Here is a 14,174-nt window from a genome sequence, read left to right as displayed (position 1 = left end):
ATAAATAATTAAAAAAGAAAAAGTTAGTATATTTAAAATAAATCAACAAAACAAAAAACGTTAAAAAGTTTGGATAAAAATTAAATAAAATTATGATAAATTTATATAAATTAAAGTTATGAAACATTTTTTCAAAAAAATTAATAATCATTTATTTAATTCAGTTAAATAACAGGCACTTATTTAAATAACTATCAATTATAAATAAAATATTTAAAAAACTAAACTATAATTTGTCATCATTTAAGGAATAACAACTGGAATAAACCTCGATCTATCACCAACTTTCGGAGCAAGCCTCAAATTCACTCGGTCTTTTCCTTCTTCGCCAACCTCCAAGAATGAATTCCAATCGAGAAGAAAGTAGAGACCAGATTTTCTAGGTGCTGGTAGTGCAGGGTCCGGCTCTGCAGTACTACCGCCAAATGAGTCGGCTAGATCACTTATATTTGTATCTTCTGTTGACAAAGAAGATTCCGTTGTGGTGGTGTCTGTATCAATTGATTTGATGTCAGTATCAGTGTGAGTTTCCACTGCATCCGAATCTGTTATTTTCAAATTTGATGTTTGATTGACAGTATTTGGTATATTTGTTGAAGAGAAAGTATCATCCATTGACGTTTCCAATGTTGTTACATCCGCCGTCGTCACTGACGATGCCAAGGAACCTGAAGACATTTATTCAATGAAAAATCTGCCAACTTTCTCATCTATATTTATGTATAAATAACATGTGAGATAAAGATAAAATTTTTTTTTTTTAAGTGTATACTTTTCCTGAAATCATGTCCCGGGTGAATGACTGTTATTTTCTTGTGCATTTAACATTCGTAAAATAATAAGCAAGCCATTAAGTTGTCGTACACTATCATTCAATAGTTAGACATGCAAGTTCCGTCTGACATACGGTATGTCAAATGATTTGTGATGTAGAACAGTGCATGAAAGTTTTATATATGATGCAATGAGCCATCACATGTCTAGAACCTTCACTGAGTAAATAAGAAGTATATTAAAGAAAAAATAACCCAGTTTCCAAACAGCAAAAGGAAATATTTTTCATTTTTCTTGATTAGAAAACAATAAATAAAAGTTATAATTGCTGATAAATCGTTCGATTTGATGTTGTTTTTTTGTTTATGAGTATGTTGATAAATAATTATCAATTAATAATTGATACCGGAAATTTCTCTTAGAATCACTAAATGTTATTACATACACTCATGAGCAACAAAACTAGAAAAAAAGTTCAAATTAGTTGAATTAAATAATATAGCATGCTAATGTTAAATTATATTGCAATAAATATTGCCTTAAGATATTTCTTATATTTTGCCCAATCTCAGAATTAATTTTCTTAAGGAGAACGGAAACATTTGAACTTCAAACGAGGTTGATTATTGCATCATACGGAAATAATCTAAACCTTAAATTAACAACCTTGTTTTATCAATCATTAATACTCTTTTTTCATACCATTCTCAAAAAAAAACTCTTCTTTTAATGGATAAAATATTTAAAGAAACATTTCTTATGACACAATCCATTATTGTATAACATGTTTTGAAGTATCTTAAAGAAAAACTTAAAATAAATTATCTATGTTAATATTTTGCCATTAGTAAAGCTGTTAGTTTTTAATGTAAAAAAAAGTTATTCCATGCGTTTTTTATCAATCAATATAAATAAAGAATAATTACCATTTTTCTTATCTTCATCAGCATCAGCCTTGTTCTGTCTCTTGACCTCATTCTTGAGATCATCATGATAAATCTTTATAATCTCTTCTAAACTCAGTAGATCTGGACCTCCCTTGAGTGTTTTCGCAGCCTCTAGGAGATCATTTGCAACTCGACGAACATCAGAAACTTGTGCTTTTCCCTCTTGAACTAATTTAACTGTATCCAGAAGCTCATTTATTTTTTCTCTTTGTTTTTGATCACTAATCTGGGTTTCATGAGGTTTAAAAATGTGATTGGTTGATACTTGATTCGATATAGGAGGCAGTGTTATGCTATGATTACTGATATTGTCACTCCTACGTTTATAATTATTCTTACTCTTATTAGTATCACTGCTATTGATATTATTATTTATAATACTTTGAGAACTGGGTATATTGTTATTTACATTGTTAATGTCTATTCTGGAGTTTAATTTTTTTGTAGTTTCTCGAGGCTTGCCAATGAGTCCAATATTCTCAAGAATACTTTTCATTCCTACAGGTACAAAATCGATGATTGATTGCCTTTTAAATGAATCATCATGTCTAATAGATTTCTCTCTTCTATTATCAATACCGAGACCGAATTGTGCTAAAAAGCTTCTCATACCTTCATCACGAATTTGTGAACGAGGAAGTGGCTTGAAACCACTCCAAGAATTTTTAACAATTGATTGAACCGGGTTTTTAGTCGTGGTTGATTCATGACTTTCTATTGATTTATTTTTATCTGGAGTTTGAAGTCCAAATCGTTGAAAGAGCAATCGAATATCAGGCGTTAAATTACTTAAACCTTCTTTAAGATTTATTTGAGAATTATCAAACCCAGTAGCAGCTAATTTTGAAAACGAATTAGGTGAATTATTATTTTCTGGAACTTGTGAATTTAATGAAATTAAATCATTATGATTAGTTAGATTTATTTTTTCTGAATCAATAAATAATTTATTTTTCTTTGAATCTATTCCTAGCGATTCTAGAAGAGTTTCTTTGTGCTTTGGGTTTACAGATTCTTTACTTTTATTAATTTCTTGTTTATACTCTGGTTTAACTGAAATCAAAGTAGTTAGAGAAGGTAAAGCAGCAGAATCTTCTGGATAAATTTCTGAAGGCATTGGAGTTACAAAAATCGGTCCTGTAGGCTCATCATTCATCATTCCATAATCTGCCATATCAAAACTTGAGAATTCAGGTTTTTCAGGAGGTGTTTCTTTCGTTGGTTTTATGGATGGTGAAGGCGTCAATAATATTGTATCATCAGAATTCGTCGAAAAAACTGTTGGAATGAATGGCTGAGGCTTATTAACAATTCCTAAAGGCTTTGCCGATTTTATTGTAGATGTTGATTGCTTTGTGGTCGTTTTTATCACAGGCTTTTTAGTTGTAGGAGTGCTCAGAGTAGCTGGAGGTGCGAAATATTTCCATTGGTCGAAAGTCAAAATATTTGTTGACTTTGTAGAAGGAACCGTTGGCTTAGTGTCCTCAATTGGATTTAATGTAATTTCCATTATTTTTTCTGTGGGTTTTTCAGTCATGACTTTGCTATAAAATACATCCAAAGTTGGTTTTACTTCAATTGTGCTGTTATTTTGATTATTTAGAATGTTAATGGGATGGTCTTGAAAAGGTAAATCAGTAGCTGATTTTAGATCTTCTAATTTCCCCAGCACGAAACTAAATTTTTCTGGCTTTGTATCATATTCTCCATCAGATAAATGGATTTTATAATTGTCTGAATCATCTTCTAAGCTTGATAATTCATCATTAATTTCTGAAGAGTATTTAACATTGATTAAATTATCTATCAATCCTTCTGTGGGAGATTGTTCAGCTTGAATTGAAGCAAAAGGTAACATGGTCTCGGTATCTGGAATCATTTGAATCATTGGAGGTTTTGTGAACAAATCCTTGATATCTTCATTTTTAGCATCTCTTGAATTATAAGGAAGTACTACCATGAGAGCCCTTTGGTAGTCAGATCGTGCTTTTTCTACAGATTCTTCTAGGGATTCCACTTCTTTGGATGTGATGTTGTAGAGAATATCAACTATTTGACTACGAGACAGCTGGGGGAGACTTGTATTTACTTTCATCAATCTTTCGACTTCACTGATGGTTCGGTTTATTGATGACTGGATTTCTTGTTGGGTTGGAAGCTGGTCTAAGCAGTGACCAAGACCGCAAATGGTCATTAGCAGTAGTAGAATGATCTGTAATAAATGATTGTTATATAAATTGTTATTCATAGTAAAAATGATTGGTTTATTGATTCTTCTATTATTATTCATGATTGATGAATGTGTTAGCTTTTCAAATATATACTTTTAAATTAATTGTTAATTCAGAATTAATCCTCAATTGAAAATTAGTATTGAGAATGCTTCTTTATGTAATTAATAATAATGCTGTTGTATCAATCAAATTGTAAGTAATAAAGAATAATTTGAAAAAATATTAAATAAATCAGCAGTAAATAATCTTACTGGAGATTGTAATCATTATTTCTTCCAAGTTACATAAATTTGTTAATTTCATTTTTAGTCAATCAACTTGCCAATTTATTTAGATGTTAAAAAATTACAAATAACATTGTTTTATTTAGTAAAGAAGAAAACTTATTAAGAAATATATTTAATAAAATCATTTTTTTTGTTAATATTTTTGTCATGAAATAGTTGTTAGCATGTACTTGTAATTTTTAGTGCCTTTAAAGTAATTTTCACATTCCATATAAGTAAAGTAAATTTATAGTGGAAAAGACTAATGTTATAAACAGTTAATTTTAACGGATTACACGGTTTTTTTCATAAACATAATTATATGTTGATGTAAGAGTTGCAATCTTAATAAATTTGTCTCTTTTGCAAAGGAGAATAAGAATAATTTTTGAACTTTAACAACATTATTATTGACTTAAAAATAAAAGTACGCAATACCAAATTAATATTCATATATTCATGAACACAGTTCAGTTAAATGGACATCAGTGAGGTCCTTGACTAGCCGATTGAACGAGAAAGTTCAACGCGGTGTCTCATACACGATATCTCTACGATGAAAATTATTATGTGTACACACCAATCAATATACTTTTGACGTTTCCAATCACATAAGCCGATTTAAAATACCATTGATTTATTCTATTTAACTCACCAATTCCACTTTGCAAACAATACCATTGATTAAAAAAATATTATCAAACTGACCTATATACTTCCGGATATTATTTGATTAACGTATAAATTATTTATAAAATAATTTTTTAATAAACAAATTGAATTTTATAGAATAACTTGATGATTAATGTGATTTAGTATTTTTGAAGAGTAAATGAAGAGTTTTTGTGAAAGGATTGAAAAAACGTGTAGGAATGTAAAACAAAAATTTAAACTCACCATCACTCTGTTCAATCGTCTGGAGACGTAGTCAACAACTGACTGAACGACTGAGGCCTACTTTCAAACTCTCTCTATCTTCCCCGGTAATGATTCTCCCCATGTACTAGCATTTATACCCTCCACCATATCAATACGATCGGTTCTATCGTTTCTTTAATGATTTTATTTATTTATTTATAGGTTCAATGTAGTCGTTAACAACATCCAGGATTCAGCACGCTAGAAATTCGCTTTCAGCATCAGTAAATCGTACCAAGACATCTCCCAAGTTTTTTCAAGTTCAAGAAAAAGGAAAGTTTAACCGACGACATTGGAGAATAAGGTCAAATGTCTTTGATCTTTTCAACGTTGATTTATTTTATGGAATTTAATTGAAATTGTGATTGAAATAATGACTCTTACTAATACTTTTTTCATTTAAATCAGTGTAAAGATAATTTTATTTAATTGAAATAAATCAAAGAGAAAAGCAATGTTGTTTAATGAAAGAATTTATCATTATTTGAATAGAATTCGAATTAAGATGTTTTTTCATCTAAAGTACAAGAAGAAATTTCCCTTGAGAATTTTTATCAAACCGACAGTTGATTTGTAAATAGAAACCAACAGTGGAAATGGTAGGTTACTATAATAACTGGATTTTTACAACGACTTTTGAATCCTGAACCTTGCTTTAGTAATTAAATTTAATAACACTTCTCATTAATTGAATATTTTTGTTTTGAAATAGTTTAATTTTACCTTCCTTTATTTTATTTTGCAACGTTTCGTGTTTTTAATTAAAACTAGTTTGATTGATTCTCTTAGCATTAACTTAACTCCAAATCAATATTTTTCGGATCTACGAGTAGCAAATTTCAAGAACAGAAATTACATTTTTTCTCAACTGTTCTTTCGCTATATTCGGAGATTTTCTCTCTATTATTTTATTAGCATTAATTCACTATTTAAAAAATAATATAAAAAAGTTTTTTTTTTCTTTTACACATTTATTAACACAATATATCATAAAATAACCAATTTTTATAAATTAATCAATAGAAAAATACCACTAATGGATTATCAGCTGATAAAATTGAAGGTTTAACTCTTTTTCAGAGTAGTGATGGTATAAATCAGTCAAGAAGTACTCTCCATGGAGCAAAAGTAAAAGTGGGGACTATGTACTCTCACTTTATTATTAACAGAAGTCAACCACTCTTTCTATGTCTCAGTGTGAGCACCTTGCTCTTTTCTCTCCATAAGATTTAACTTAAATTGGAATTTTTTAAATACAGTGTAGTATAGCTTAGATTATTATTGGCACGAAACATGGATTATTACTTCAGTGTGCCCGAAGATGTACCAAATTATAATTATTTAAACATATCCTGTGATGAAAGGGTAATACCTCCTGCTGCAGAATTTATAAATAGTAAGTAATTGATCAATTAAAAAAGTTCAACTTTGTTAGTTATGTAAATAAGAAGTTTTCTTTGAAACATATATAGATTGTTTCTTTTTCAAATTATTTAAAATTAAGCCATTAAATAATGTTCAGTTGGTAAATATTTTATAGTATTATCGCAAATTTTGAAATAATCTTTATCAAATTAGAACTAAAAGGCAATAACTAAATATGATTTTATAGAGTATTTAGAAAACATATTAAATTAAATATTGTTCTGACAATATTCCAGAACAGTCAATTCCTGTAATCGAGTTCATAAATAAATGAAAAGTGTGTATGAATGATCATGAATGTGTTCTTGCAAATGAGAAAATAAATGTTTGTTATTTTTTTCTTAATTAGTAAATAACAAGTCAAATAACATGAAAAAACTATATTTTTTGAAAACATACATATCTTATCAAATTAAGTTAATTCCTTTCTATTTTGTAAAAATTGTAACGCATGCACTTGTGTAACTCTCCGTAAAGTAGTGAAAGTTTAAACTCTCTCGCTACTCAGAATTATATGACGAAACACGAGCGTATTATCTCCACAATTCTAACAAAGTTACAATGTATTTATATTGGAAAAACAAAAACTCCTCATTAGATTAATATCAGTTAAAATTAATTACAACTTACTATCATAATTTGTTAACGAAATTCTTTCGAAACTGACTTTATAATAAAATTATTAAGAAATTTTATTCATTATTAGAATTTACAATCTTTTTAAATATCTAGTAGTTGTCTATTTTTAAAAATTTATAAATTATTTAAATTTTCTAAAATTCTTCTACTTATCTTATTTCAAAAAATACAATTTTTCATTGAAAAAGATTTTAAATCCCTAATATGTTGGGTAAAAAAAGTCCCTTTGACTCAAGTTAGCGAGAAAATAGGGTGAAATGTGCATGATATTAGTTGAAAGAACCAACATTAGTGCATTGGGGTTAAATGGTTCCATTTAGAATATATAAAAATAGACGATATTTTTGTAAACTAACTTAAACATAAAAGGTACATTCTCGTAGAAAAATGGATGTTATTGAAAATTCTCTCATCAATAATCAACTAAAAGAAAGAAAATTAAGAAAACTCTACTTTAATTTTATAAAAAGTAAGCTAATATCAGAAAATTAATAGTGCTGAAAAATTTACAGAATTGGGTGCTTTTGGAGCAACATTTGTGAGCATTGGAACTATTTTAACTGTAGCAACAATAGCACTGGCAGCAGATGCATCATACCACATATTCCTCCAACAAGAAACAAAATTCTACAAAAAAAGTATCTTCATCATATTATGGGTTTATCCAATTGCCAGCACCTGTAGTCTTATTGCTCTTTCAATACCAAGGTGAACTATCGCTTTCTTTACTTTTCAAACTTAAAAATGTGAAGACTTGGTTTTATTTCCCTCATAAGATGGATCAGAAGATGTCAACAGGATGACACTACAATTACTAACCAGATAATTATTTGGAAGCATTTGGTCGACTAGGCATTATAAAAGAAGACCGTGAGAGCTTGGTTTTGTTTCTATAGAGTAGGGTAGATCCCTCGTTAGGGATCACTTTTAATGAACTACAAGGATGGAAAAAAAAATAAGTCGTTCTGAGTAGCTAATGATCTCGTTCCACTGATCTTTGGATCAACTTATGCCTTGACTCGTCGATTAGATAACGTCAACTAGATTATTTTATTTTCTTAACGATCGATTTTACTACGATCTCCACGTATTGACAGTCATTTTATCGCTCAACTTTACCTTGATGGATATTTTGAAATCATCAAAGACAATGTAAAGTAAACTTTCAGATCGTTTTATTTATCTTTAATGGAATAAAACAGATTTACACTTCATTGCTATTTTTTAATATGTAGTTTTACAAGAATTGATTTGTAATTTTTAATTATGCTAATAATATGAATTATATTGTTAATTTATTAAACATTTAAAAAAATAATCTGAGAAAGAGAAATGTTTTCTTGAAAAAATTCTAAAAAATCTCCGGCTTCAAAAAAAAAAAACCTTTAATTGTATGTAAAAGAGTACTTTTTGAATAACAAATACGATTAATTAGCAAAATTATCGTTCACTTTTATCTTTTTACACTTTCACATATTCATTTAGTGAATAAATTAATAAAATAATTTTTTACAATCTAAAAAGCAAACCTTCTGCGGAAATCATTTTATTTTATATTTGTTACAATTCAGAAGAAAAGTAAGTTTCAAAACAATTTTATTGCACCGTAGAAATGATTGTATCATTAAAAAATATACCTTTGAAAACTTTATATTTTTCTGTTAAACTTTTGACTTTTTGAACATCATAAAAAAAACGGAAAATGCTATTTTTTTAACGATCAATTTTATAACACCATCTCAATGATGTTCCTCCAATCACTTAGCTATTAAATTTAGCTTTCCGAAATTTTATTTCGCAGAAAAAAATTTTTTGAGCTCTTAAAAAATACGATTTAATGACGCTGGTAAGGCTTTAAAAAAATGAGAAAATTGGCCCAGGTATATACACTTATTATTGTCGCCAGTGTCTCTATTATACTAAACCGGTTTCTTTCTAAAGAACAAAAGAGAGAGATGAAGTAAAATGAATAAAAAAGAAAGAACTTCAAGTTCCCCCACTGATGTTAGTTAGATTACGTAGATTACCCTCAAAGATCAGATCTTGCATTTGTGGAGTTTTTTGTAAAACAATTCCCAAAGTCAATTCAAATATATCTTTCGTTCAACTTTTAATGTCTCCAAGGTATTTTTTGTAAGTTTCGGTTCCCTCTGATTCGTATCTCGATCAAATTGGAGGCCAAGACGACAAGCTTCCTCTACTAATGCTAAAATTTAGTGCGTGTCGCCTGGTGGGCCTGTCTACTATTTTCCGAATCATGAAATGAATCAAATGACAGTTACATTCACTTCTACGAAATTTCAAGAATTATATAAATTACCCGCACAAATTAGAAAAAAGCTATATTTTTTCTAACTCTCATAAATATAATCCTTATCATAGATTCTAATAAACATCTTGAAAAAATTACTTTTTTTTTAAAAAAAAAAAAGCTGAATAAATTATTTCAGTTATTTCTGATATTTTGGATTCTTTACATTCAATTCTCATTGTGATCTGTTACTGATAAATTAATTGATATTTTACTACGAAGGCCTAAACGACGAATAAATTATCATGTACAACAGTAATTCGATTTCAAGAATAGATTTTTTTAAACCAAGTGTGATAAAGACTTTAATTTCTATGTATTTGAATGGGGAAAATTTCGAAATTCATTAAAGTTAGGGATTGAACAATTACTCGTTTTTCGAAAATTGGAAAATAATGATGAGATTTAGACAGCTGTATTCTGTCAAAAAAAGTCGAATTTTGATGAGTCAGGAAACATATTGAAAGCTGGATCTCGATTCTAGATGGATGAAACACGAATAGCATATGTTAGAGTACGAAGTTTGATGCGATTAACCAATAGTTGATAGCTAAAAAATCTCAACAATCCAACAAAAATTTTACCTATTCAGGAGTATCCACTTTGTTACGTTGCATTTCGTTTAAACGAAATTACAAGAATGCAGTTTACGCATAAGTCAATGCGAAAAATTTAAGTATTTTTATTGTTATTCGATAATTTGTTTAAACGATATTTTTATAAAAAAAAAAGAAGTAAAGCCATTTAAAAAATGCCAAAACTGTAAATCGTATGCTTGAAATACATTATAGTTAGCCAATATCTAATTATTGTAAAACTTGAAATGATAAATTTACGGAGAGAACAATCAACAGAGTTTTTTTTGTTATGAAATATTATTTATAACTTGCAACAGCATTTTTTAAAGACATAATAATTATCCAACTAAAAAGCAATAATTCGATCAAGAATGATAAATAATTTAATAATGTGTAATTTTGCAAGGAATAAAATTATAACAAGACTTTTGTTTGCAGAGCCCAATTATTGTCTGAAGCAATTACTCAAATTACTTTAAGTATATCGATGTATCGATTATATCGGGTGATCATCGAAATCAGCAAGAAAAAGGTCACGGAGACGACGACAATGTTACTGAACGTGGGGCCATGCTGTTGTTGGCCAGGATTACCGTTTCCCAGCCTCCAACTCAACGATGCCAATTTGTCCTGGCTACAAATAATTGTCTTTCAATTCCCTATTATTCAGGTATAATCGACCATCTGAACCTAGACCTATCCTAAGTTTATTGTATGTATATATTATCATGACCACAGTAAAGACAATTAGACGTCCCATTATTGTTTGCCCACAATGTTATGACACTATTTGACCATGATTAGGATCCAAAACATAATTGTTTTATTGCAGGGGATCCTTTACATTATCCTACTTACTATGTATATTGAAGATCCAGTTTTCTATACAAGTTATAATGTGTTTCTGCAACCTTTATGCATTACCAGTATCCTTTTCGCCCTTTATGGGCTTAACATTGCAGTTATGACCATGAAACAGGTGTATCCAGGTACTGTAATACTATCTTAATGCCCTATATTCTCCAACTTAACCTTTCGATTTTATTTTAATCTTTTGTTTACTGCAATTCCATAAATTGCGATTAGTCCAACGACTTGCAAATTTTATTTCTTTTAAATTTTTATCTCTTCTAGACACATTATTTTTGCGTTTTTAATTTTCCTTCATCATTACAATATTACAATTATCATTTTAAAATAGTGATAGTTATCACGTGGGTTATGAAAAGTAATTTTCTTCTATATTTATTATTTGTATAGACAGGAACATTCATATCAGGAAACCAATAAAATCGTAAAAGAATAAACGATAAGAAGTCTAGACACGATATTTTGAGAACTACAATAATTTATAAGAAATACTAATTGCAATATTTCTATATTTATCATTTACTTCATTTGTTATGAGATTTAGTTGAATAATTAGATAAGTAAGTGAAATTGAAGTTCAAGACGGAAGCACTTAACTATGTTTTTGCATGTTTTAAAAAGAAAATTTTTACTGCAAGAGCTAATTGGGTTTTGTATTATTTTATTTTATAATCTGACTTCTGAACTAAATAAACAATGAAAAATATACCATATTTTCATATCAGACGATAAGAAAACAATTAAAATTTTCAACTTGTCTAGTCAAGTATCGTATGAAAGTTTACGGCATTACTTTATTGCTAGACAGTCTAGTATTTCTGCAGTTATTAGACTCTTACAGAAAACGATGAAGTCTAGCCGCTCCGATAATACTCTCAACATTATGACTAGACTGTTTGTAGTAGACTAGAAGAATTTTTAAATGTTTTAAAATTATTTCAAATCTAAAAATCATGATTTTTTTAATGTAGAATATAGATTGAATTTACATAAAAAAATTAACTGTATAAGTAAAACTGATTTCTTTTTCATAAATCCATAATGCAGGTTTTCTCTGTGATATTTTTAAGCATCTTAAATAGTATTAGTCTAATAAGTTTTCCTTGACATAACATTAAGTCCTCAGAATATCAAGTAACTTTTAAAATTAGTAGTTTTTATAGAAACAAGAAAGTGTCTATATTATATCAACTTTTATATACTTATCACTGCACAATTTTTTATGCAAAAAGAATTGACAAATACTTTAATGATTGCAGAAGCAAAATTACAACTAAAAGCCCTGGTGACTCAATTAGTACTTTGTTTTTCGAAGCTTCAAGGATTCATAATTAAAATTTTACCAGCAACGGGTCTCTTTCCATGCAATCCACCAATCACACCGCAACTCTATGCAAATTGTGAGTAACTTTCAGATCACTAACACTAAAATATCTCACGAAATTGATAAAAAGGTGAGATGTAATGATAGAAACTATAAGAGTCAAGTTAATTAGTAAGGTTGAGGTCATATAGCTATCCATATGATCGTATACTTTTCTCATGTTACCTTCTCCATTTCAGTTACTTACAACTTACTGATGGTAATCGAGATGTTGCTTCTCTGCTACGTAGCGAGATATGTGTATAAAAATCATGACAACGTCAACAATAAGCCAACAGAAGAATCATCACCGAGAAAAGTAACTCTTCAAGAAAGCCACTGTGAGGAGAATAAAACAAGCACCGTTGGAGGAATCAACAACAATAGTCACGTCCAACTACCTATCAAGCTTGTAAACATGACCGCTTGATAAGTCAGTAATCAGATAAATGGAGAGAAAAATTAATTTTAAAATTATTGTCAACGGAGAAAATTGTGATTCGCCGCAAGAAAATGAAAATAAAAAATGAGTATCATAGATAAAAACAAATGAACAAAAAATTCTCTAAGAAGCATGGTTTCCTTCCTGGAAAAGGAATTATAAAGTCGGTGGAGACAAAGGAGTATTCTGTTTCACCTTTTGATTTTAAAAATTTACAATCCTTGTCTTTTTCTTAGCTCATGACAAATTGGGATATCTACTCGATGTGGTCAGCAACATTAAGAGATGCCAGACCAAGATGACACGTGGGACGAATTCCTGATATGTTTTTATACTCTTATATGTACCTGGAATGTAAAAATTTATATTTATAATTTAAAACTTTCGAGTTTCTACTTTTAGTATATCGAAAGAATACAATAAGGCAATTTTGTTATTCTAAATCAAAAGTACAAAATAAAATACTTTTTAGTATGACAAAGAAATGTTTTAATTTCAAGGTAGAATAATCTTGTTCGTTGCAGATGGGGGTGAGCAGAAGTGCACTACTGAGAAAGAGTGTTTTTATAAAAGTAACGTCAAGAGAAAGGACTACTTAAGAGACCTATGAGAGATCTGAAAATAAAAAAATAGAAATAAAGTGGATGAATAAAGAAAAAGTCACACAAGATAGAGAAATGGCTTCAAGAAAGATGTGTATTTTTGAAAAAGAAAAAAATCACTGAGACCTAAACAACCATTTTTCTCAAACATCCATCAGCAAATTTATCATTTTACCTACTCACTGATGCTACAAAAAATAATATTTAAATGTTAACTATTAATTATCTTAATAAAATATTTTTTTAACCGAGATAATTTTTTCCCATAGTTAAAATTATTATTCTATTTTGAAGAAGCATAATAAAGGAAGAATGTCAAGCACTTAGAAAGTGTAAACAGTCATTAAAAAATGTTTATCACTTCAAATCATATGTCAGACTAATCACTGACATTCTCTTGCTCCAAAAAGTGTACCTTAATTAGGATAAAAATTTTCATTTATAATCACTTGATTTAAATCGAAATTTTAATGAAAGTTTCGTTTCAACACCTATCATGTATAAGCATTATCTCAATGACATTTTTTCTCCATTTCTTTGACAACGATCGAGCTAAAGATGTCGACCATGACGTAAGCTAAAATGCCTAGTCAAAAATCCAACACGCACGGATGCACGACGTCTATCATCAACGGTAGTTTGCAGCCGGAACGAAACCTAAGTCAAAAAATCAACACAAGAACCTACGAGTTCCCCTCTTCTTTCTAAATTCTACAACAGGAGCTCTCTTTTTGAAAGCCTCCAAAACCGTTCGTGGGACCAATGAATCACTCTGCACAGATGCCAACGCTGTTCACAAATGAAA

General features: G+C 29.0%; 2 protein-coding genes across 2 annotated transcripts; one reads left to right on the top strand and one right to left on the bottom strand.

The window, feature by feature from the left end:
- Nucleotides 1-182: 182 nt before the first annotated feature.
- On the bottom strand, nucleotides 183-5,186 carry LOC118069108 (uncharacterized). Its single transcript, XM_035086986.1, has 3 exons — nucleotides 5,119-5,186; nucleotides 1,701-3,933; nucleotides 183-668 (listed from the first exon to the last, which is right to left on the bottom strand). The coding sequence occupies exons 1-3, from the start codon at nucleotides 5,119-5,121 to the stop codon at nucleotides 244-246; spliced, it is 2,661 nt and encodes an 886-aa protein (XP_034942877.1). The 5' UTR covers nucleotides 5,122-5,186; the 3' UTR covers nucleotides 183-243.
- A 1,119-nt stretch (nucleotides 5,187-6,305) lies between these two features.
- On the top strand, nucleotides 6,306-12,758 carry LOC118069106 (organic solute transporter subunit alpha). The gene is made up of 6 exons (XM_035086985.1): nucleotides 6,306-6,535; nucleotides 7,716-7,911; nucleotides 10,531-10,762; nucleotides 10,925-11,081; nucleotides 12,222-12,362; nucleotides 12,526-12,758. The coding sequence occupies exons 1-6, from the start codon at nucleotides 6,433-6,435 to the stop codon at nucleotides 12,753-12,755; spliced, it is 1,059 nt and encodes a 352-aa protein (XP_034942876.1). The 5' UTR covers nucleotides 6,306-6,432; the 3' UTR covers nucleotides 12,756-12,758.
- Nucleotides 12,759-14,174: the final 1,416 nt, after the last annotated feature.

This window comes from Chelonus insularis, unplaced genomic scaffold (genome assembly GCF_013357705.1).
Source record: "Chelonus insularis isolate UGA/USDA-ARS -01 unplaced genomic scaffold, ASM1335770v1 contig_405_pilon, whole genome shotgun sequence".
Lineage (NCBI taxonomy): Eukaryota > Metazoa > Arthropoda > Insecta > Hymenoptera > Braconidae > Chelonus > Chelonus insularis.
This window is presented reverse-complemented; position numbering and strand designations above follow the sequence as displayed.